The following is a 21,720-nucleotide window of genomic DNA, read 5'->3' on the forward strand; positions in this document are numbered from 1 at the left end:
TCCTCTGCGAGTGTGAAAGAGGGCTCTGCATTTCACGATTAAGGAGTGTGGTTTTCCGCTTTATATATCAATTGAGAACTGCTGACTTGAGTTGGCATAATCCTAAAATACATTTTTGTGTTTTTTAAGTGAGATTGATTTTCGATCATCATAGCCACAGCCCTGGTTTAATCCGCGCGCTCCCCGCCTTCCCTACCCCTGCCCCGCCACCTCTCGGCCTGCCCAGCCGTCCATGGTGAACGGGGCTGCCCTCTAGTGCACAGTCATCGGTGTTCACCTCTGTGCCATCCTCTGGCTCCCAAAGGCCGGCTCTCCGGGGCACTTCTAGGCCCTGGTGCCCCCTGGTGTCTCTGGGGGCCCAGCACGGTGGGCGAGAGGGAGAGCACCGGAATGAAGATCTGCCATACCTCGGGCTCTGCGCTGGCCCCGGGGTCCCTGCGGAGCCCCCTCTCCTCGCTGGTCGCACCTGCCAGAGTCAGAAGGCCCGCCATCTTGCTCTGCTTTCGCTCAGGATTGTGAGCCCCAAGCCCTCTCAGCTTCTTAAAGCCTGTTTCTTGTGGGCGACCCGGGAGAATGGGAGAGGGGGGAAGTCGACGGGGGGCGGGGTTGCTCCTCAGATTCGATAGATATGCTAATGTGATCATCTTCCCCAGGTGTGTTGGTGCCAAGGCGGGAGGAAGCCTGGCTGTCTCCTGTGACCCCTGCCAGGAGAGGAGCTGAAATGTAGGCTTTGTTATGGGACAAGACCCCCTGCTGTGGGGTGCAGTGCTTTCCAAACTCATTAGCATCTGAAAGAGACACCGAGGGTCCTGCGTCAGCACATTCCAGCCTGAGCCCCACGGGACCTCACCTGCTGTCTAAACTGAACTATACAGCACTTTCGACTCGTGACACGACTGGCCAAACAACGTTGTATGCAAACATGCACATAGCACATGCAGAGCGCGTGCCCTGTAGGTGCACGGCAATCTTGTGTAACACATTATACAAGCAAACTGATTTTTCAGACATTTAAAAAGCTTCATCATCTGCCGCGTGCACGTTGCACTCTACTCGCCACACCTGGTTTCATGATGGTGGTCCGCAGGCAGTATGGTCAAGTTTAAATCGGGGAAGTGGTACCTTCAGTGGCATGGAGACGTTATAAAATGTCCCAGATGGTTAGGACATGTTCAAACCATCCCATAAATAAACGTGGGGGAGCACGCATTCACCTGCTATTTTTTTCATGTGGCTTCATGCGCCCCACACATCCCCCTTGCACCAGCAATCGCGCGTGCAGCAAACTACTCTTCCCAACCTGCTGCGCCTAGGCCTTACTTTCTTGGTAAATCTTGCTTAGTACCAGACATGCCAACCCTCCCGATGCGTGAGACTACCGATTTCAAGGTTAGTCTCCCGCCTCCCGATTCCTGCAAGCAAAACGAGTAGGATAGAATTAGTAGAGTTGTAGATAGAGAGTGATTAGTAGAGTGTGAGTAGAGCGTAGTAGAAAGTGAGTAGTAGAGTAAGTAGTAGAGACTGAGTAGTAGAGTGTGTAATAGTGAGTAGTAAAGTGATTAGTAGAGAGCGCAAAGTAGTGGAGTAGAGTATATTGTAGAATATTAGAGTTAGTACTAGAGAGTAATAGAGTTATTAATAGAGAGGCAGTAGTAGTGAGTAGTAGAGTTGTAGAAAACTGTAGTGAGTATAGTGATTAGTAGAGTGTGAGTAGATAGTAGTAGAGAGTGAGTAGTAGAGTGGTTAGGGAGTATTAGAGTTGTAGAGTTAGTAGTTTAGTACTAGAGGGAGTAGGAGAGCGTAGTAAAGAGCGAGTAGTGGCGTGAGTAATAGTGAGTAGTAGTGTGTGTAGTAGAGAGTGCGTAGTAGAGAATGCGTAGTAGAGTATTAGTCAGTACTAGAGAGTAGTCGAGATTGACTAGTAGAGTGAGTAGGGAGTATTAGAGAGTTGTAGAGTAGTAGAGTGAGTAGTGAGAGTAGTAAAGAGTGAGTAGTAGAGTGAGTAGTAGAGTAGAATAGTAGAGAGTAGTAGAGAGTAGTAGAGAGAGGAGTAGAGAGAGGAGTAGAGAGAGGAGTAGAGTAGTGGAGGTGAGGGTGGAGTTTTATGGTGAGGGTGGAGTTGGAGGGTGGAGTCAGAGAGGACTAGTGCTATGGGTGTGAGAATATCAGTGCTTTGGAGGAATAAAATACAGATTATGTTTAAGGATAGATTAAGGATGCTGAAAAGGAATGAGCAAATGTTTCACAGCAATAAGGTTAACCTAGTTCTACACAAACCAACAAAAAGCATTCTGTAAAAAATGGGAATGATGCGTCATGAAACAACTGAAAACTGTCTTGCTTGTAATCAAGTTCAAACAAACCCACTGCCACGATTTGTATACAAGCTCAGAAATATTGTTTAGAACACAGTGACATAAACAACTTCAGCGCAATGTTTCCTTTTTTTAATGCGTTTGAACAGTGTTTGTTTTGGGAATCGGATGCACACACTTCCCGCAGTGAACCTGAACAGAAAAAAATCCAGTAACATAGAGAAGACTATTTCAAGAGCTCTCACGGCCACGTGGTTGAAGCATTCCTGAAAGGTGAGTAGTTCTCGACAGCCTGTCAGTCGGAGATCTGAAGAACAGACCGCCGAGGCAAAGGGAACCTTTCATCTGAAATGCTCAGCACACAGAGGAGACACTTCGGAAAAGAGTCTGGTTGAGGCAATTAAGCAAATCAGCCAGGATTGTTAGTATGATGGACGCATGAAGAACACAGCTCTTCCCGGAGAGGACACGTGTTAAATTAAGTTTAGGAAAAACTTCGGAAATATAAACACACACTAGGGTGATGAACCTGCATTAATTACATGCCTGCATCTAGCCCGCAAGGCGTCCTGCAGAGGGCCATAAGCACGAGCATCTATGAGGCCCTTGGCTAGAAAGGCGGATGCACAAACCAGGCCTGCAGAAAAATGTATCTTGTAATCATGTGATGATGGCACCACTTGAAGCGCAACGCGTCGAGGTCCAACAATTCACACTCACCAACTGCATTTTACACAACACCCCTCTCTCTCGAAACAGGACACAAAACTGGATCTACAAAATTTCATTATTGTACTTCGGCACCAGACCACTGAAGTGGCGTGGGAAATTAAAACTAATGTACTGGAAATGGAGCCCCGCTCTTGATGCCAACAAGTACTGAAACAGTCTTCCTCAAAGTGGACATGTTCACTGCAGGGGAAGTTCACCAGCACGCGCTTGACTCAAAGGAAAGCCAGTCATGCAATTGCAGCACACCCTCCAAGGCACTCTCGCGCAGCAGCGCACTGCCTCCCGCATGCCGACTTTTTGCAGGGCTGTGATAAAATGATGACGCATTGCTGCGCCAAATGGTGCAGAGAAAGCGGAGTCCAGCTGCTGCCCCATTCAGGCCGCAGCCTGCAGCGGGCTGCACCGTGTGGCTATGAGGGGTTACAACTGCCATAACAACCCTTTGGCCTGCTCTAAAACCCCTCCCCGAAACCGAAAGTGAAGCTGTCGGGAGTACAACGTGGAAGAAGTAGACAGACTAGCATTAAGCACGGGCACACGGACAGCGGGAAGGGGGAGGGCGGGAACGGGGCGGGAAATGCATGGACAGGACAGCGGGAGGGGGGGGCGGGAACGATCAAAGCACTCAACTGGAACTGGACCTGGACTTCCTCCGGCGGCGGTCGGCCGCAGAATGACCAAACGAAACATGGACTACAAAAAAAATAAACCCCGCCCACCGCCGCACTGACGTGACAAAAGGGGCCGGATGAGAAAAATTCTCAGAAACGCCCACGAGCCGCCTCGCAGAATGACGGACGCCTCTGTTTTCCAATGGCTAGCCTCCATTTATGGAGCTAGCCAATGGGAAACAAAGACGGGACCAAAGACGGGACAAACATCCATACTGCAAAACAAAAGATTTTGCCTGCGTGAAACGCTGCTTGCGCAGCTTTCGACAGGCGAAACCTAAAAAACTATGAATGGGTCATACTCTGCTCTGTAACTTTCAAGTTAATGAAGTTCCTAGGTTCACTCAACTATGCTTTCTGGGCTCATAGACCCTAAATGTTCTACACCAAATCCATCCTTTCACCAGCCCAGCCATTGTTCTACTCTGGGAGCAATTTTCACACCAAATTTCAGTTAATCACCTGCTGGCAGACTATGAGCTTCAGGCAGGGAAAAAGTAACTTTTCTTAAATATTTATTACAAATCTTACTGACAAATAAATGTGATTTTAATAAATAGGAAAAATAATGATTGAATGAGTTTTTTTAATTGTTTCCTGTAAACAATTACAAAGTAAAGTTCATAATCTGTACTTTGGTGGCATTTTCTGGGATTCAGCTACAGCACTGCCAGTGAAAATAGCTTTTGGCGCTGGTCACTGGAGGAACACATCAACTTTAATTTCACACATGTTCCACTTTTAAATATCACTTACACTAACTTGTGGGCAACAAGATGTACTATCGGGTGACCTAATATTTTGAAGCTGGCTTTCCCACAAATCAAAAAAAGGTATTTTTACTGCACGATTTTAGGCTGCTGCAGGTAGGTCAAACATAGTAGGCCCGAAGTCATGCATTAGAGGCCATTACAGTCTATGGCACCATAGCTACTACAGTCCACTTGTTACAATTAACTTCCAGATCAGAAAAGTATTAAGCAAACAAGTGATGTGACGGAGGCTGGCACTGTTCTGGGGTATACGGCGGAGGGGATTGGGGGCAGCTTTCTTTTTCCCTTCAGTCTTTTGACTCTTCTGTCCATCTACCCATCACATAGTAGAAAACAATCAGGGAATACCAAGGATGTTTTTAAGATCAAGGGAGCAGGTACGCAAAGTGGCCATTAATGCTCATATTGCTCCACATCTGCCTACACCAGCTCCACTCCCATCTCCGGATACATCAATTGTAGACCTATATTTAGAGGCCTTTTTTTTATAGAAACTGTTTTGCCCCTTTGGGCGAGTCACAGGTTGAGCAGCAAAAAATGACAGGAATCCTGTCAATGTGGACAATAATGTTGCACAAAAAAGATCTACTGACCCAATGTTGGTGGGGCGCCCTCTTGCCAATGAGGCCTGCCTGACCTCCCTTTTAAACTCTTTAAAGGAGGTGGTAGGCATTCTAAAGTCTCTGGTCGCTTCCCTGTCCTCAAATGTCAGCCTATTAGCCTTGAGCAGGCCCCCAGTAGCCATTATTTCCCAACACACCTCCACACCCCCGCCTAGGCCACCATCTTTAACACAGCTACGATCTCCGAAACTGCAACCCAGTCCATGGGACAGTCCTCTGTTTAAACGTAATGAGGGCTGACGCTTTAATTAAACAAAACATTGGCATCTCTGCCACGTAGCAGCCTCACCCAACGAAAATTGGCCCAATCCTGCCTACGCACATGCCCACAGGGGCTCTATGAAACAGACCTGAAGAATAACATCTATTAAGGTAACAACAAATACTCAACTCTCTGCCAGATACCGATGACTAACGTCCCAAGGTTGACTAGTCATTCAGTTGTAGAAACAGAAGACTTTCTTAAAAACAAGGCGATACGCTGGATTTGCTATATTCAGGGTTGCTGTTCAGCAATCCGAGATAACATTAATTCATCTATATTCCGTTCTCCTGCCATTCATTCTTCTCGCACCTATCCAGTCTCCTACAGATTCATCCATATCACCATCTTTCTCTATATTCACCCAACCCACTTATCTCGCATCCATTTCAACATCCTCCTAGTCCTACCTCCCTTAATTTCTCCCTGCCCATCCCAATCATATTATGCCCTTGGAGTAGCATTTGTGAGCTTGTATTTGGAGTCCAGCACTCCCAGTTAAAATCAAAGGAACGTTAAACATTACTTTAATTGGTTTACTTTACATTGAACTGACAGTGACAGCACCACCCGCTCGCGGTTCTAGCTGCTAAAGTGGCGATCCAGTTAAGAAATGAGGTTGAGTACCATTTGCTGAATTGTTTGTACGAGAGTACCACAAACTATGCCTCTTTACATTTGGTGAGTAGGACTTGGACCTGGTGTTGGCTATCCAAAGGTCTTCCCTCGCGTTTTATGAACACTTTCATTATTAGACATGAGCAATATAATGCAAATTCTCTTAAACCCTCAAAACACACCGTAGGTGAAACGTATGTAATTGTGTAGATGCATAATTAGTGACTTATAATTGACGAAAAAAGAATGTGTAAAAAGAACCTATGTTAAATTTAGTACATTAGCTTTGAAGCTACCAAATTTAAGTCAGCAAAGTCTATTACACACCTGCCAAGTAAAATATGAGGATTAGTAACATTTCACAGTCAGGGAAAACAGTACAGCTCAGTTGTGATGGGGACAATCTGTAGATGTAAGTAAATGAGATCGGCTCATGGTGACAATCACCAGCCTTGAATGGTATGGCAAAACCGGAACGGCACCTTGGGAACACTGCGACACCATGCTACTAGTGGAAGCATGTTTTTCCTACACTGGCATGACATTCTATATGCCAAATGTGATTTGCACAGTGCATGGTGACAACAGCAAAGCAAAGGGGCTATGGCCCCCAAATGCAAGCAAGGGAAAATGACCCCAATCCTATTTTGTTAAAGAAAAAAACTGCTATTACTGGGGGGAATTGGGGCCCCTCAAAACCCAAAGCAGCAGTGCCATGGTACCTGCTGCACTATTGATACCAACACTCTAGCATAGTGGATTAGATGAAAGTGGTTTAACCAAGGATCCTAATGTTTTAGTCAATGAGAAGCTATAGTTCTATGACGAAGATGCTACAGACCCAGGACCTGCTGACCTTCAGGAGAAGTCTCAAGAACTAGCCGTTCGAGCAGTAGCAGCCCCCCGCGCCTTGAGACCCTCACGGGCGAGTAGTGCACTTTACAAATGGATTGATTGACATATGCAAAACATGATATTCCAGGCTCCCGCCTCAAAAGGTGAAGGGTGCTACCAAGAGACCAGCTAATAGCCCACTTGAGAATCAATATTGACTTCCTGAGAACACGGCTGAGCACTTCAACAGAATAAATACCCGTTTATTGTTTTAACAGCACATTTTTACTATGAAGAGAAAGGATCAAAGAAATTTTCACCGAAAAAACTATCAAAATTCACCAGGTACCAAGCATAAAGTCCTGCACTGTTCAGTCTATACATGAAGGGGGTTATTAATTATTTGGATAGCTGTAATAACGATTGCCCTAAATTGGGTGGACAGAAAATCCCTGCTCTTTTACTTGCAGACAAGGTGGGACTTCCCTGAAGGGAGTGAATGAGTTTGACTATCTGGGAGTATGGCTGGGTAATGCAATGTCTTGGACTGCACATATAAATTAACCACTTCTACAGCATGGTGCTTCTGCTACAATAAGGGCCAATAAAACCTCACTTTTTGCCCTCTCATCCGCTTTAGAGATTTACCATGCCAAAGCCATTGGGGCTGTATTATATGGCTCCAAGATGTGAGGAACCTGTAATTCAGTGAAGCGGTCTTGGGCGAAAAACAGATTCAAGAGATGCTCACGTTAATCTACCACAGAGTTCCCCGTTGACACCATTACACATGGATTTGGCTTTAAATAGTAGTAGTTTGTGTAGCAAACCTTAAACCTCTTTTAGATTGGATAAGCTTTATGTGGTGAGGTAGACAATGGAATCAGAATGGAGAAGCACAAAATTAGAATAGGTAATCACAGTAGCAGAATAATGAAACCTAGACAGAATGTACGGGGAGCAGGAGTTTGAAGGGACTGCGCAGCTAGTTGAAGGTGCATGTGTCCACAGCTGCTGTGTTATTGCTGGGGCTGAATAAAGGAACCTACCTTCAACTAAGAGTGGTTCATTCTTTACAGAATAAAAACTGATAGAAATTCTCAAGAGTACAGATGATCAGCCCCAGTGTTAATCAATGACGATACGCACAAACACATTAAACTGTCCAATAGCGTAACCTGGGAACGAGAAATTTTGCTTGGTACCCCTACAAGGAAAAATAAGGGATTGTGACTAAGCACGATTTTCACCTTCAATAGAAGCATGCGGCAATCGAACTTTCAAACTGAATTACCATTCTAAAGAAAGACATTGCAGTAGTTTACAGTGCGTGTCAGTGACACCGGATAGCGCACTGTACACGTCACCTGGTCAAGCAACATACAAAACGTGCCGCCATCTTGGGAGTATGTAAACACTTAAAATATATGTATTGTGTTTGCAGTAATGCAAGAATTTAATGGATATATGAAGCTTGCACACCAGCTTCACCTCAGGTGAGCAGCGCATCGGGCATTTCATGATTAATGGAGTTTACCGCTTCAACTGAACAGCTCTTCAAGCGAGTGGTGCAGTTATACCAGTTCCATCATTTCTGTACCGGGAGTGGCAGCAGTACTATTCACAAGGTATTTATATGCGACATCATGAAATTAAGACGTATGCCCGTTTTTAACAATACACCCGCAGGCAATCTTGCACAGCATGCTAAAAATGTTGGAGCAAAGCATTGAGAATCAGTTCCGCGGGCAACTCCTGGCACTGTCAAAGATTTTATTTTGGCATACGTCTAACAAGTGGATATTGGCATTGTCGAGTACTTTTCTCAAGCTTCAAGGTGAAATTTGTGGCACAAACAGTTACAGAGCCTATGTCCATCACTGCTGTGTAATTGCTGGGGCTGAATAAAGGAACCTATCTTCAACTAAGTGTGGAACATTCTTTACGAAACTTTGATCTAATAAGGAATTAAATCAGTATAAAAAGGTTGGTGTCCCTAGGTCAAGTCATGGGTTTATAAATTAGGCATGGCAAAGGCTTGAGCAAGATAAAATCAACTGAAATGGGAATGCTGGAACACCCGAAATAAACCTTTTGGCAACATCCCTATAAGAAATGGCTCAGGGAGGTTGGGGCAGAAAATGTAACAACAATGTTCTTAGATGCCAAATGTTCTTCGAATTTGAGCAGTTCCTTGATAATATCAAGCCACCTGAATGGAGATCACCAATTTTGAAATTCAGGTATGGAATTTGACTGTCAATTACTGTTGGAGTAAGTGGTGTGCGGAAAGCCCCTCCCCCCCCCCCCCCCCCCCCAAAAAAAAACACCCCGGTGTAGCGTGCAGGATGGTGTACAAGACGGGATGTTCTTCTGTCCTGCATAGGCTAACAAAAGATGACTGGCTGATACTCAGTGCTTTTAAATTGGCTGGTACTCACTGGTACGGAGTACCAGCACTTCCGAAATTTTGGGTCCTCAGTACCGGCACTTCTCTGTAGCACAGGGAGAGTACCGGTACCCTCATTGACAGCAGGCTCAGGCTAGGCATCTCCTCCAGGGCAGGGCAGGGCTTCCGAGCAGCTTGCAAGTAAATGAGCTGTGAAGTAGCCGCCCGTTCGCAGAGTTTCTGCTGAAGATTAGAAGCGCCCATTTAATTGTTACCAAACTGCAGGGGTTTGAGTGGGCGCTTGTCACACACTGATTAACAGGGCAGGGTCTCTAGACAGACCCTGCTCTGTCATTATGTTGTGCAGCGATGAGAGTGCCAAACTGGGGTGTGTTGCAAGGGAAGCGTTGCGATTCTGGCCTCCGGTAATGTGCTTTGCAGGGGGTTGATTCACCCTTCATTAAACCCTGCTGTGTTGCCTGACTTAAGTCAGGCAGCACAGTAAGAGAATCTTTCAAACTGTTCTCTGTCCCCGGTATCTTGAGAGGGCCGGTGTGAAGGTGAGCATTCACAGCAAAGTGTAAATGTTCGTGCTCACCCGACCCCCTCTCAAAACCGGGACATTTGATCATTTTTGCAATCAGTGTCGGACACCGGGACATTTCCCGAAAAATCGGGACTGTCCTGGCAAATCCGGGACGTTCGGTCACTCTAAATTAGTGAGTACCGGCACTTTTAATTTTCCACTTAAAGCACTGCTGATACTTATCTGTCGGAAAGTAGGCGCTGTCAATATGGTGAAGAATAAAGGATCTGGAGGTACAGCAGCTTGCAGTGGCAAAATAGTTGCACTCTGTATGGAGACTGCATTATAATTATGTGGAACGCAATAGTTTGGAATTGTTCTAGATGGGCTCATTATACAATTTTTAGGATGAAGAAGAAATTACTAATAGACTGCAAACCGTGAAAAAAATTTCCTTTGTCAACTCTTGTTAACAAGAAGGGTCTACTACGGTATGACGGCAAAACACCTACTGTAGCTAGAGATTATGACGTGGACCGTATGGCTAATTATTGGTCACTATTGGGTTTATTGTCTGTTAGGTAGGTTTTTTTAATCCTTATATTAGAGTGTAATAATTGATGGATTTTATTACGTTTTATATAGCGTATTTTGTTTTCGGAAATAGGGAAGATGTGTAAATATTTTGCTACATATTTGTGATGGTTGTCTATGTGTTCCTAAGAGATGAGTTGCTGAAATAAAATTTGCAAAAACTTTGCAAAACCCACTTCTCCAAGTGAAAATCACGCATTTTCTGATCACATAAGACTATTCTTTGACAAATGTTGAAGTACCCAATGCATTGGTAACCCATGTATAGGAAACAAAGATATGGTAGACTCTTTATGCAGCACAACTGAGAACCCAAATTCCAGCTCTAAAAATAACTGTCAGTAGCAGACAAATTACAAGTGAAAACTGTGAGATGAGTTTAGAAGTGTCCTGGCATGCCTGAAAACGAGAACGGCCACCTCACTCCGTGCCCAACATATTGTCCTGGTGCACTATTCAATTCTTGAACATTTGGATCTCGTCTGTTCGTCAAAGTAGTTTGAAACATGCCTGGGTGACTCAGGGAAGTCTGTGCCCAGGTGGCACCTGCGTTTTTACCAAATGTCAATGGATACTCTGCATTGATTCCCTGTGGTATGGTGAATCCTTTATCGGGAATGTTTTGACGATCGTCCAGGTGAGGTCCGGCCGGAATGAGATTTGGGGACGATAATGTACAACTTGCATTGGTTCCTGGTGCAGAGTTCAGTTCAGGAGAACTAGGGCATTCCAGTTCCTCCAGGGGGAGCTCAAGCGTCCCAGCAGGTTTTAAGCTGACAAACGAACCCTTCAACCCTTCGTTTCTTTCTGGACCGGTGTTCATTTTTTCAGACTTGAGGTCTTCCTTCAGCTCCAGGAAAAGCGCTGCCATTCCTGTAATCTTGGACACACGTGCCCATATGTAATCCTCGTCACATCCCTCCGTTGAATTCAGTCCTTGTGCACCAAGATCCTGCTGGCTTGCTAGGAGAACCCTGACCATCCCTGAACTCAAGGAGGCTGGTGTGAATGAGAACCGTGCTTTACCTCCTACTTTCTGTGCACTTTGATTGTTTTCCATCAAAGGCCTGACGGTTGCCGTATTCAAGGGCCCAGGTGTCCACTGGTGCGGTGCATGACTTCCCAACACTGGGTGCATTTCTGGAGCACTGCGGTCTGGCAGGAGCTCCATAGGAGGTCTGATCGGAACTGTGTTTGGTATGACCTGTGCCAATGGATTCTGTACATGGGCTAAGGGTACTTGTATCACAGGATACTGTTCATGGTCTATTGGTCCTCCATTAAATTCTTGTGTGCTAGGACATTTCTGGTTTCCCACTGGAGGCCTGGTGGTCTCTGTATTCGAGGCCCCCTGTACATCATACTCTCGGTGCATTTCTGGAGCACTAAGGTCTTGCCGGAGCTCCCTGATCTGTCGTGTTTTGGGCAAGTACGGTCTTCGTTCATGTTTAATCGGTCTTCGTTCATGTTTACCCGGTGATGTTTTAAAGGAGTGAGCACTGCCCCCAGGGCGGTTCTCCGGGAAAGGCCTGGTCGAGCTTGTGTACGGGGAGGCGCGTACACGAATGCTCTCAGCTCCTCCCCGTGCTGTACTGATGGGCTTCGCACTATGATCTGGTACTGGTTCTTCTTCCTTTAGTTTGTCCAGCATCTTCAATGCCGCCTCTTGCTTCGCTGTTCTCTTAGAGACGCCCGATCCCTTCTCCATCCGACTTCCTACATGGCAGCACATCACGTACACCGTCACACAACCTACAGTCTTCTCCTTGACCACCAGGTAATCGGGCATCGGCAGCCTCCTCTTCGCGGCCAGATCGTTTAAGACGGAGACGGGGTTCTGGCCATCGGGGGTCAACACCTCCTTCGTTGTTGGTGCATCTGGCACCGCGTGATAGGGCCTGCGAGCTTTAAGTGCGGCTTTCGCGGCACTCTGCCTGGCGGCCTTCTTGGAGCTGCCCGCTCCGATGTAGACGGCATTGCCAAAGGTGAGCCGGCAGATATAGTCCGAGCTTCCCACACAATCGACTTCGAACGACGCCTTTTCGTGGGTCTGGGCTACGAGGTCATTCAGGAGTACAAGAACGTTTTTTTCGGGGTGAAGGTCCTCGTGGCTCTTATCATCGTCGCTCTCATCGTCGGCGCCCCACTTCGGAAACGGCATTGCTCGTTTTGAATGTCTGTGAAGCGTCACCCGGTCGGCTTCCGTGATCTCTACTTCTCGCGTGTGAGGAGAGCAGTGTCCACCTGTCAGCGTGCGCAACGTCACGAAGAAGAAAAACTAGAAATGTGACGCGCTTACAGGGGCAAGCAGCGGCCATCTTGAGTCAGTTTCTAGCTCTGGCTTTTGTCTCTGCTTCTGTTGTCCCATTCTTCAAGACGTGCGACATTTATTTTTTATTATTTACTTTTACAATTTTATATAGCGCGGACGTGGCCCGAAGGCATCAGAGCGCTTTAAAACAATATCAGGATACATGGGTTACAGTAAATAACCTCGGACGTTTTCTTCCAGGCCCGGTTCCAGAAATGTATATCCGGATGGACCAAGGATGAGGGTGGGCAAATTGTTGACAATTCTAGAGGCAGTCTACACGCGCAAAATTTACATAATTTTTTCTTCCAAACAGTCACACAGAGCATATAAAGAATTATTTGAGGGTAAAAGATGATCTCAATACTCACCAGGCCCAATACTCATAATTTCTGGCAAAATTGTTGTGAAATGAAGGACTACTCTCAAAGGTGGAATTAGGAATCATTTATTATAAGATAAGAAATTCAAAGGCCCACGGGGAAGAGGGGAAAAGGTCAGGTCAGGACAGGGTGAAAGGGCGGAATGCCGGGCAGGAGGGATGACATCACATAAATGACTACCGAGAATTCGGAAGAGAATGCTGTGACGCAAACCAAGTGGACATATAAAACATACTGTAAATACCTGCGCCCAAGAACAAAGGCATAATACAGAAACGAATGAATACATATACAACATCTCCCTTTCCCCAACACAGGCGCAATCTGTAGATTAAAAGAAAACATAGTCATCAAGACGCTTGGGAAATTTAATTTCTCTCCCATATCTGGTCATAGGCTGCATACTACCGTGAGGAACGGTTTGCCCACCATTGTCACCTGTAGTCTTATGATTGGTACTTAACTGCTCCACACCTCCTTCTGAATCATATGTCTTGTTAAGACTAAGCGTACCATTAAAATCCTCAACGAAAGTATTACTAGCACTGTTCTCGACAGAATAGTCTGTGACTCCTGCGTATGAGTTATTGCTTTTGTTCATGTCATAGAAACTTTGGTTTCAATAACAAAAAATCCCTGTACCCTGGATTTAAGTTAACAACTGTCTAGTCGACATGAGAACACAATCATTAGAAATGCAATAGGTCTCGCAGCATTAGAGTTAGTGCTTTTAGAATTGTTAATGGGTTTTTTTGTAAATCTTTAGCATGAGGGTGAGGGTGAGTGAGGGTGAGTGAGGGTGAGTGAGGGTGAGGGTGAGTGAGGGTGGGTGAGTGTGAGTGTGAGTGAGGGTGAGTGGGGGTGAGTGTGGGTGAGTGTGGGTGAGGGTGAGGGATTGAGGGTGAGGGGTTGAGGGTGAGTGAGGGTGAGGGGTTGAGGGTGAGTGAGGGTGAGGGGTTGAGGGTGAGGGAGGGTGAGGGGTTGAGGGTGAATGAGGGTGAGGGAGGGTGAGGGGTTGAGGGGTTGAGGGTGAGTGAGGGTGAGTGAGGGTGAGTGAGGGTGAGGGGTTGAAGGTGAGTGAGGGTGAAAGTGAGTGAGGGTGAGTGTGGGTGAGTGTGGGTGAGGGATTGAGGGTGAGGGGTTGAGGGTGAGGGGTTGAGGGTGGGTGAGGGTGAGTGAGGGTGAGGGGTTGAGGGTGAGGGGTTAAGGGTGAGTGGGGGTGAGTGAGGGTGAGGGGTTGAGGGTGAGTGAGGGTGAGGGGTTGAGGGTGAGTGAGGATGAGGGGTTGAGGGTGGGTGAGGGTGAGTGTGAGTGAGGGTGAGTGAGGGTGAGGGTGAGTGAAGGTGGGTGAGGGTGAGGGGTTGAGGGTGATTGAGGGTGAGGCGTTGAGGGTGAGTGAGGGTGAGGGGTTGAGGGTGAGTGAAGGTGAGGGTGAGGGTGAGTGAGGGTGAGGGGTTGAGGGTGAGTGAGGGTGAGGGGTTGAGGGTGAGTGAGGGTGAGTGAGGGTGAGGGGTTGAGGGTGAGTGAGGATGAGTGAGAGTGAGGGTGAGTGAGGGGTTGAGGGTGAGGGGTTGAGGGTGAGTGAGGGGTTGAGGGTGAGTGAGGGTGAGGTGTTGAGGGTGAGTGAGGGTGAGGGTGAGTGAGGGTGAGGATGAGGGGTTGAGGGTGAGTGAGGGTGAGGGTAGGTGAGGGGTTGAGGGTGAGTGAGGGTGAGTGAGGGGTTGAGGGTGAGTGAGGGTGAGGGTGAGTGTGGGTGAGGGTGAGTGTGGGTGAGGGTGAGTGTGGGTGAGGGTGAGTGAGGGTGAGGGGTTGAGGGTGAGTGAGGGTGAGTGAGGGTGAGGGATTGAGGGTGAGGGGTTGAGGGTGGGTGAGGGGTTGAGGGTGAGTGAGGGTGAGGGTGAGGGGTTGAGGGTGAGGGGGTAGGTATTTTGGGATGCGAGGTGACACCGCCACGAGACCTTGTCATAAATGCATAAAAACATATCCCTATAAAAAGAAAACAAAACACGAGATAAACAACATCCCTTAAGGAAAGTTACGTGCTGTGAGCCGCGGGGAGGGCTGTCGGAAACACCTACGGAACTGACATTTTAGAAACGCGTGGGCTGCAGGAAGGTCCCCCGGCACCTTGCAGAACAGAGCCTGCTTGTGATTGTGAACAGTGTGTGGTCGAATCTGCCCTCCAGCGGAAGGAACGCATCACATTGTAAATGCACGCAGCAGGGGGCGTCATGATTACCAGAGTGGGCACAATAGCACCGGAATACCGCCTATGGAGGGGTGTGGGCAGTCTGATTCTATCAGGCAGCCCCCTGCAGGTGCTGCGTGGGGTGGGGCTTGAACTACAGGCCGGGGAGCTTTGTGTACTGTGCTTGTGTGACTACTTTCAGTAAAAAAAAAGGTTATTCTACTGTTTGTCCTTTAGACGATCCGGGGAGGGTAGAGGGGAGCTATTTATTAACCAAGGCGTGGGCGGGGGGTCTGGCCCTGAACCCCAGGGCCGTCCCAGTGCAGTTTGCGCATCACCTCGAATGCTGTTCATGCAGCTTCAGACCCGGAACTGGCCTGCCCCGTCTGGTCTGAGATATTGGCTCAGTCCGCTTTCTCTTTACAAGTGGTAACAAGAAAGGGTGGAGGGGGCAGGGGAGGAGGGGTCCGGGGAGGAGGGAAGGGCCAGAGGGACTTGATGGGAGTGGTGGGGGGGGAGGGGGAGGGTATAGAGAGGGAGAGGAGGAGAGACAGGACAGGGGCAAAAAAAAGAAATTCAGTAAAGACATCTTCCCTATGGGCCAGCATCAATTTGCAGCCTGTAATGGCCGTTACCATGCAACATGTATCAGCAGCCACACCCTGACTAAACTGTGCTTGTCAAAAGAGGCTCATGGGAACGACTGTACTCGAAGGAGGGCATCTGTACTGTCACTATGGTTTGCAGGAGATTAGCCCTTCAAGCTATGTTTTCTGTTCCTCGAACTGGAGAACATAAAGGATATAAACACCAGGCCCATAAAATTGTATGCAGCAAAGAACAGAATCTAACCTAGCAACAGGTATCCGGCGACTGCTAGATGCACAGCAACCTAAAGGGGGGGGGGGGCGTTAAATCAAGCCATGGGGTGCCAATCCAGTACTGTCTATAGTCTAATTGGCAGATGTGCCGGTTGGAGGTGAAGGGTATGAGGGAAGGGTATGCCCCAGCTGCCAGGGCAAGGATGCACAGCTGGCACCAGATAAGATTCAGCACAGACAGGTGGGCACACAGGCTGTCACACTTCTAAGCAAATTTTAGAGTGGCGAAAAGTGTAAATAAAGGCTGACCAGGAACTGTACACAGTTACATTTGAGGAAGCAAGGTGATTAGTGCCTAGCACCTCTGATCACGTCCCCTGAGCAAAGGCTCATACGTACACGCTCAGCCGAATCTGGCTAAATGGATTTAATTTAACCATGCCTGCCAACTAAGTCTTAAAAAAACCAACAACAAAAACACACACTTCATCACCACCTGCCCAAGATGCCCATTTGCTACAAATACGAGGATGCTTCAAGGCTTCGGGGGAAGTTTACTTCACTAGAACCAAGGATGAATGAGCAGTTACAGATCAAAACCATTAGCTCTTAACAACGAAGTACTGACCTGTAGGCCCTGGTCCAACGTTGCACGTAAAGGTCCTATTTGTTTACTTACTGAAACACCGGGAAGGACCAAAATGCCAACATGCAGCAGATACTCTATTAGAAAAAAGTCACTGCACATATGGGCAGGCTGGCACGAGCTGAATTTAAAGAGTGCTTGGATGTAGCAATCGGGCGGGGGGTCAGGCTAGTGAAGATGGCTAAAGTGGGATGAAATGTGGAGGGGGGGTGCGTAAATACTCAATCGCAGCATGTGCAGGAATGTGCCGGAGGACCAAAATAACACTGTTCACAAAGGAAGCAGCTGCTCTGCCCCATCTACCCTCCCTCCTCAGTTTGTTAGCACGCCATCAGCATCCACATATCTGAACAGACAGCTCCCTATCCAGAGGGCATTAGGCAGTTATATAAGTTATCATGTTATTAAAGCCCGAGTGGCCTCAGATGGCAGTAGCAACAAGACGGACAGACGGAAGAGAGGGGAGGGGGGAGGAGAAATGCGACACAGAGGGAAGGGGAGGGGGCGGAGCGGGTTAAATTATACAAACAAAAAACAAGCCTTTCACCGTAACACGGCGGGCAGGGGAGGGGGCGGGCAGGGGAGGGGGCGGAGAGGGGAGAGGTGCGACACGGCAGGCAGGCAGGGGAGGAGAGTAGAAGGAGGAGGGGGGAGGAGCTGTATGTGTGAGTGCTCCCGAACAGGACAGGAGGCTTGTAGGAGTCTGAGGGAGCATGTAGACAGCACAGGGCCGAAAGGAGACGTGCATGTATGTGTTTTTAAGAGCAGTAAGTGTCAAATGAAACAAGCAGCATGTGCATGCCGGTAGGGGCAGGTAAGGAGAAAAGGGCAGAGGGTTTGCGTCTGGTGTGCGCGCGCACATGAAGGGGTAGGTGCAGGCAGGCAGGCCTGTGAGTGTGAGTTCAGCGGGAACACGACAGAAAGGCTATCATATTGGAAAAGGAGCAGTCAACACAGGCAGGTACACAGAAACGGGTGCGTGTGTCTTTGGCACTAGACAGAGGTAACAGGACATGCAACATACGTGTGCATATAATGGTAGGTTCAGAGATAAAGAGGTATCAATTCAGACGAGAAACGACTGCATGTGTGGACAGTGAGAGTAGAGACAGACAGGCAAACAGAAATGTGTATGTGTGTGTCTATTTAGTAGCAGACAGATGTAACAGAACAGGCACGTGTGCGTGTACAGGGACCACGGATAGACACGCTGCCCGTGTTTGTGTGATGGGGCAGACTCAACAGAGAGGCCACGCGTGTGTGCTGACAGGAAGCAGTTGATATAGGCATGTGCGCGTCTACATAGACGGGAAAATGTGTGTGTGTGTACACGCGCGCGCAGAAAAGGGGCAGCGTGAGAGACATGCAGCATCTGTGCCTTGGAGTGGAGACAGGCATCACAAACAACCAAACAGAAATGTAAAAATGTGCGCGAGACAAGAGTGCACATATGCGTATCGGTGCAGGCAGCGAAAGTGTACACTTGTGAGCAGTAGGGGCTTGTTTGTAACTTTCAGGGGCGACAGAAGTAAGACACGCAAACAGAGAGTACATATGTGCACGGAGAAGAGACAGACAAGGATGAATCTGGACAGACAGCACGGACTTCGGTGCAGTGCCATGTGCTATACAGAGCAGCCAATTGTGCGTATGGGGTGCACACGGGTGTGCGTCTGTATGTAGAACTGTGGGAAAGTAAGGGGCATAAACTGGCGGCAATTATGCGTGGGTAGAGAAGGACAACTCGGAGGAGAGGAGGCAAGGTGAAAGCAGTGTCTGTCTATAGGGGGAGATATGTAAGAGGGCAGAAAGGCAACAGTAAGGTACGAGGAGGCATGCAGCTAGTGTGTTTTGGGGTCAATAACACCAACGGGGGAGACGCAACAGCGGCAGATTGACAGTATATATGTATATCAGTAGGGGAGATGGATTTCGTGACCTGGTCAGTGAAATCTTTATCTGGCCTGGGGACTGTATGTCGGATGAGGGAGGCAGTTTTGGAAGTTGTAAGTGGCACTGACCTGTGAGTACTTCAAACGATGGAAAGGAGACGGTTTGAAGCTAAATGTGTGCTCGGACGCCATTTGACTACCTACCTCTTTTGTTGAGGGGATCACAGATACAGAGTTGCAGTGTAGACTTTGAGATTTCTGAGGACTTGCATTAGGCAATGAATGGAGAGTAAGGTTTCGATAACTGATATTTTCTCCTCAAGCGAAAGGATCGGAGACACGGCGGGTAAAATAAACAAACAAACAAGCGAAAGGATCGGAGACACGGCGGGTAAAATAAACAAAAAAGAAGCCGGAGGGAAGAGACAAAAAAGAAGCCGGAGGGAAGAGAGGGGAGGGGGGAGGAGAAATGCGACACGGCGGGAAGGGGAGGGGGCGGAGCGGGTAAACAAAGACGGACGTGCACGCGCTTTTAAGCTCAATGCGCATGCGCATTGAGCTTAAAAGTCACGGGCACTGCAAGGAATCGCCACGATTCCTTGCAGTGTAGATAAAGAGTAGATAAGTCGCAATACTCTCGCCTTGCTCGATGCGCATGCGCATCGACAGGCGAGACCTAAAAAACGGATGGACCATTGATTAGATTCCAACCACACCTTTCAATTTAGGATTAGGTGTACGTTCTCGAATGTCATACTATCCATACCAAACCACTGTTTGTAAATGTAAGTAGGAGACTACGGGTAGGATTCAACTCGACATATCCATTGATGCCTGTCTCACTGAAACAGTCCATCCATCCACACTCAAACCATAAAAAGATGAAAAAAATGTGTGGCGGAGAGGAAGGCACCTCACGGACGAACAACCCTCGGGGATCTTGGCAGATGTTACCAATACTCAGCCCCTTTTCTCATCATTGGTTGCCATTCCTTTTCCAAGAAAAGAAAAGTGTCAAAGCATAGATAAAGGTGCTAAACAGGAAGCTCAGGAAAATAGCTCCCTGATGTGACAAACAAAGAAAAGTGAAGATTAAAATCAACAGACACACCAATTGTACAACTTTAATTACTAACTCAGGTGTGTGCTGGTGAGTTAAAAAGGCTGGTAGCTTACTGTCGCATACCACTACCTGTAACCGACATGTTTCACTGCCCGGTAGACTTTATTGCAGTAGTGGCCCAGCAAAGCCACAATACCAGAATTGCTTTCTGCTGAGGGACTTTCTTTTTTTAAAATAATTCTGGCAACTGCCTCTATTTAACTTTCTTGAAAGAAAACGGCCAGCAGAGGTCAGTAAAATACTAGAATCACTTGAGCATTCTCTGGAAGACAGTCCATAGAAATTATCTTCCACGAGCACCCGTAGACAATATTTTTTTCAAATCTTGTATTTTCAGTGATATGACCACCAAAGGCCCTGCTTTGGACGATATCATTTCCCGCTGAAAGGCAATATTTCTCTCCATGTGTTCCCATACCTGGCGTCTCACGCAGTTTGGTGCTCACCTTCGTTCCATGTTAAAGAACAGTAGATGTTTCAGCACCCAGGCTAATGTGCTGCATAGCTAAATACATATACGGTCCCAAAAGCAAGACCGATTGCATTGCAAATGCTTGTAATCACATACGGCTGTCCCTGGACGCCTCAAATGTTCGCTACTGCAAGTAACCCACAAGCAGCACCGCTTATATCCAACTCGGTTCTAGAGGGCTTTGACTGGTACCCAGACTTTACTGACAAATTCTTCTTTGTGCAATTATTTTCTCATATTCTTAAAACAACTTGAAAGGTCGAGGCCCTGCGTGCTGCACTTACTTCATGAGCAATGGGGATTTCTCCAGACTTTGTGTCAACCGGAGCAAATCCGCCTATCCAGTGGCCTCAGCCTTGAATGAAAGCTGGATTTGACGGATTTGAAAACAAACAGGTGTATGAGTTGTGAGTATGCTGAAGCGAATTTGATTGCATACGGTGCAGATAAACAGATTATTATGACTGATCATGTAGACTCATCCCATGAGGCGTTGCCCAAGTAAAGTAAATAATGCTCTATAGTTTATCATGTTATATTTTATTAAGAAAATTCAATAAAATAGTCTATTGAAAAAAGGTAGAAAACGCTCTAGTACCGCTGTGGGATGTGTTCTGATCCCTTCAGGAATTTTTGTTTGCTAAAGCATAACAGATGTATAGACCATACATTTTGAAATGGTCCCCTTTTAAATTCACTTCACTTTCTTGTCACTGTATGCTCTGTTCCTAGGAGTTTGTGGGGGATATGGCTGCTGGTACCAGCACAAGGAAAACTGTTGCTACAGCCAACAGCAGCTTCTTTTTTTCGTTCTTTTTTTTGCCATAATAAACAGCAAAAATAGAATTGTTCTTTACTGATCTAGTTCAACATCATCAAAAAAGTGCTGTCAATGCCTCTAGTTCTAATTGCCCAACTGATTTATTTTCACATAATTTGTGTTTTGCATTGAGCTTGATTCAACATTCCTCGAAGCCAAGTGGATCACATAACAGATGTTTTTACCAATGGAATAAGTCACAGATTAATTCCATTGATATGGCCACATGCAATAGCTCTCGGATTGAAGCGACCTATTGACTTTGCCAGTGCTTGTTTAAGGTGTGGCATTAGCCAAGATCTTTTGGTTTTCCAAAAATTATATACAGGCTATATTAGATTATATGAGTTTTCAACTAGCACTCTTCCTACACCGGCCTATTGTTCACATTTTTTCTGCCCTCTACAACATACAGCATGGGGTAATGGGTTGGGGCCCACATCAGCTTCCATCACTGTGAGCGGCACAATTCTACTCTTTCACAAGGAGCAGAAAATAAATAAATAAATAAATATATATATATGTATATATATATATATATATATTTTTTTTTCATTTTTTATTATTTATTTATTTATTATTTGAAACTGCTCATTCGAATCACCATTCCGGAATACAAAAGCAGGCACGGACCACGTTTCTGGGCAGAAGTTTTTTTGTTTATTCCATTAGTCGGCCATAATATATGTATGTTCTGTTAAAATTATTTTTAAAGCCACTTACAGCA

The 21,720-nt window shown here is 46.8% G+C and overlaps 1 protein-coding gene across 1 annotated transcript; it reads right to left on the reverse strand.

Annotated features, from left to right (window-relative positions):
• Positions 1 to 7,063: 7,063 nt before the first annotated feature.
• On the reverse strand, positions 7,064 to 12,557 carry LOC147684640 (uncharacterized). The gene has a single exon (XM_086940488.1). The coding sequence runs from the start codon at positions 12,496 to 12,498 to the stop codon at positions 10,717 to 10,719; it is 1,782 nt and encodes a 593-aa protein (XP_086796614.1). The 5' UTR covers positions 12,499 to 12,557; the 3' UTR covers positions 7,064 to 10,716.
• Between the last annotated feature and the right edge of the window lie 9,163 nt (positions 12,558 to 21,720).

This window comes from Lissotriton vulgaris, chromosome 10, assembly GCF_964263255.1.
Source record: "Lissotriton vulgaris chromosome 10, aLisVul1.2, whole genome shotgun sequence".
NCBI lineage: Eukaryota > Metazoa > Chordata > Amphibia > Caudata > Salamandridae > Lissotriton > Lissotriton vulgaris.

Bases quoted from the DNA above. Each gene is read 5' to 3' on its own strand.
- LOC147684640 (XM_086940488.1), bottom strand. From the start codon at position 12,498: ATGCCGTTTCCGAAGTGGGGCGCCGACGATGAGAGCGACGATGATAAG.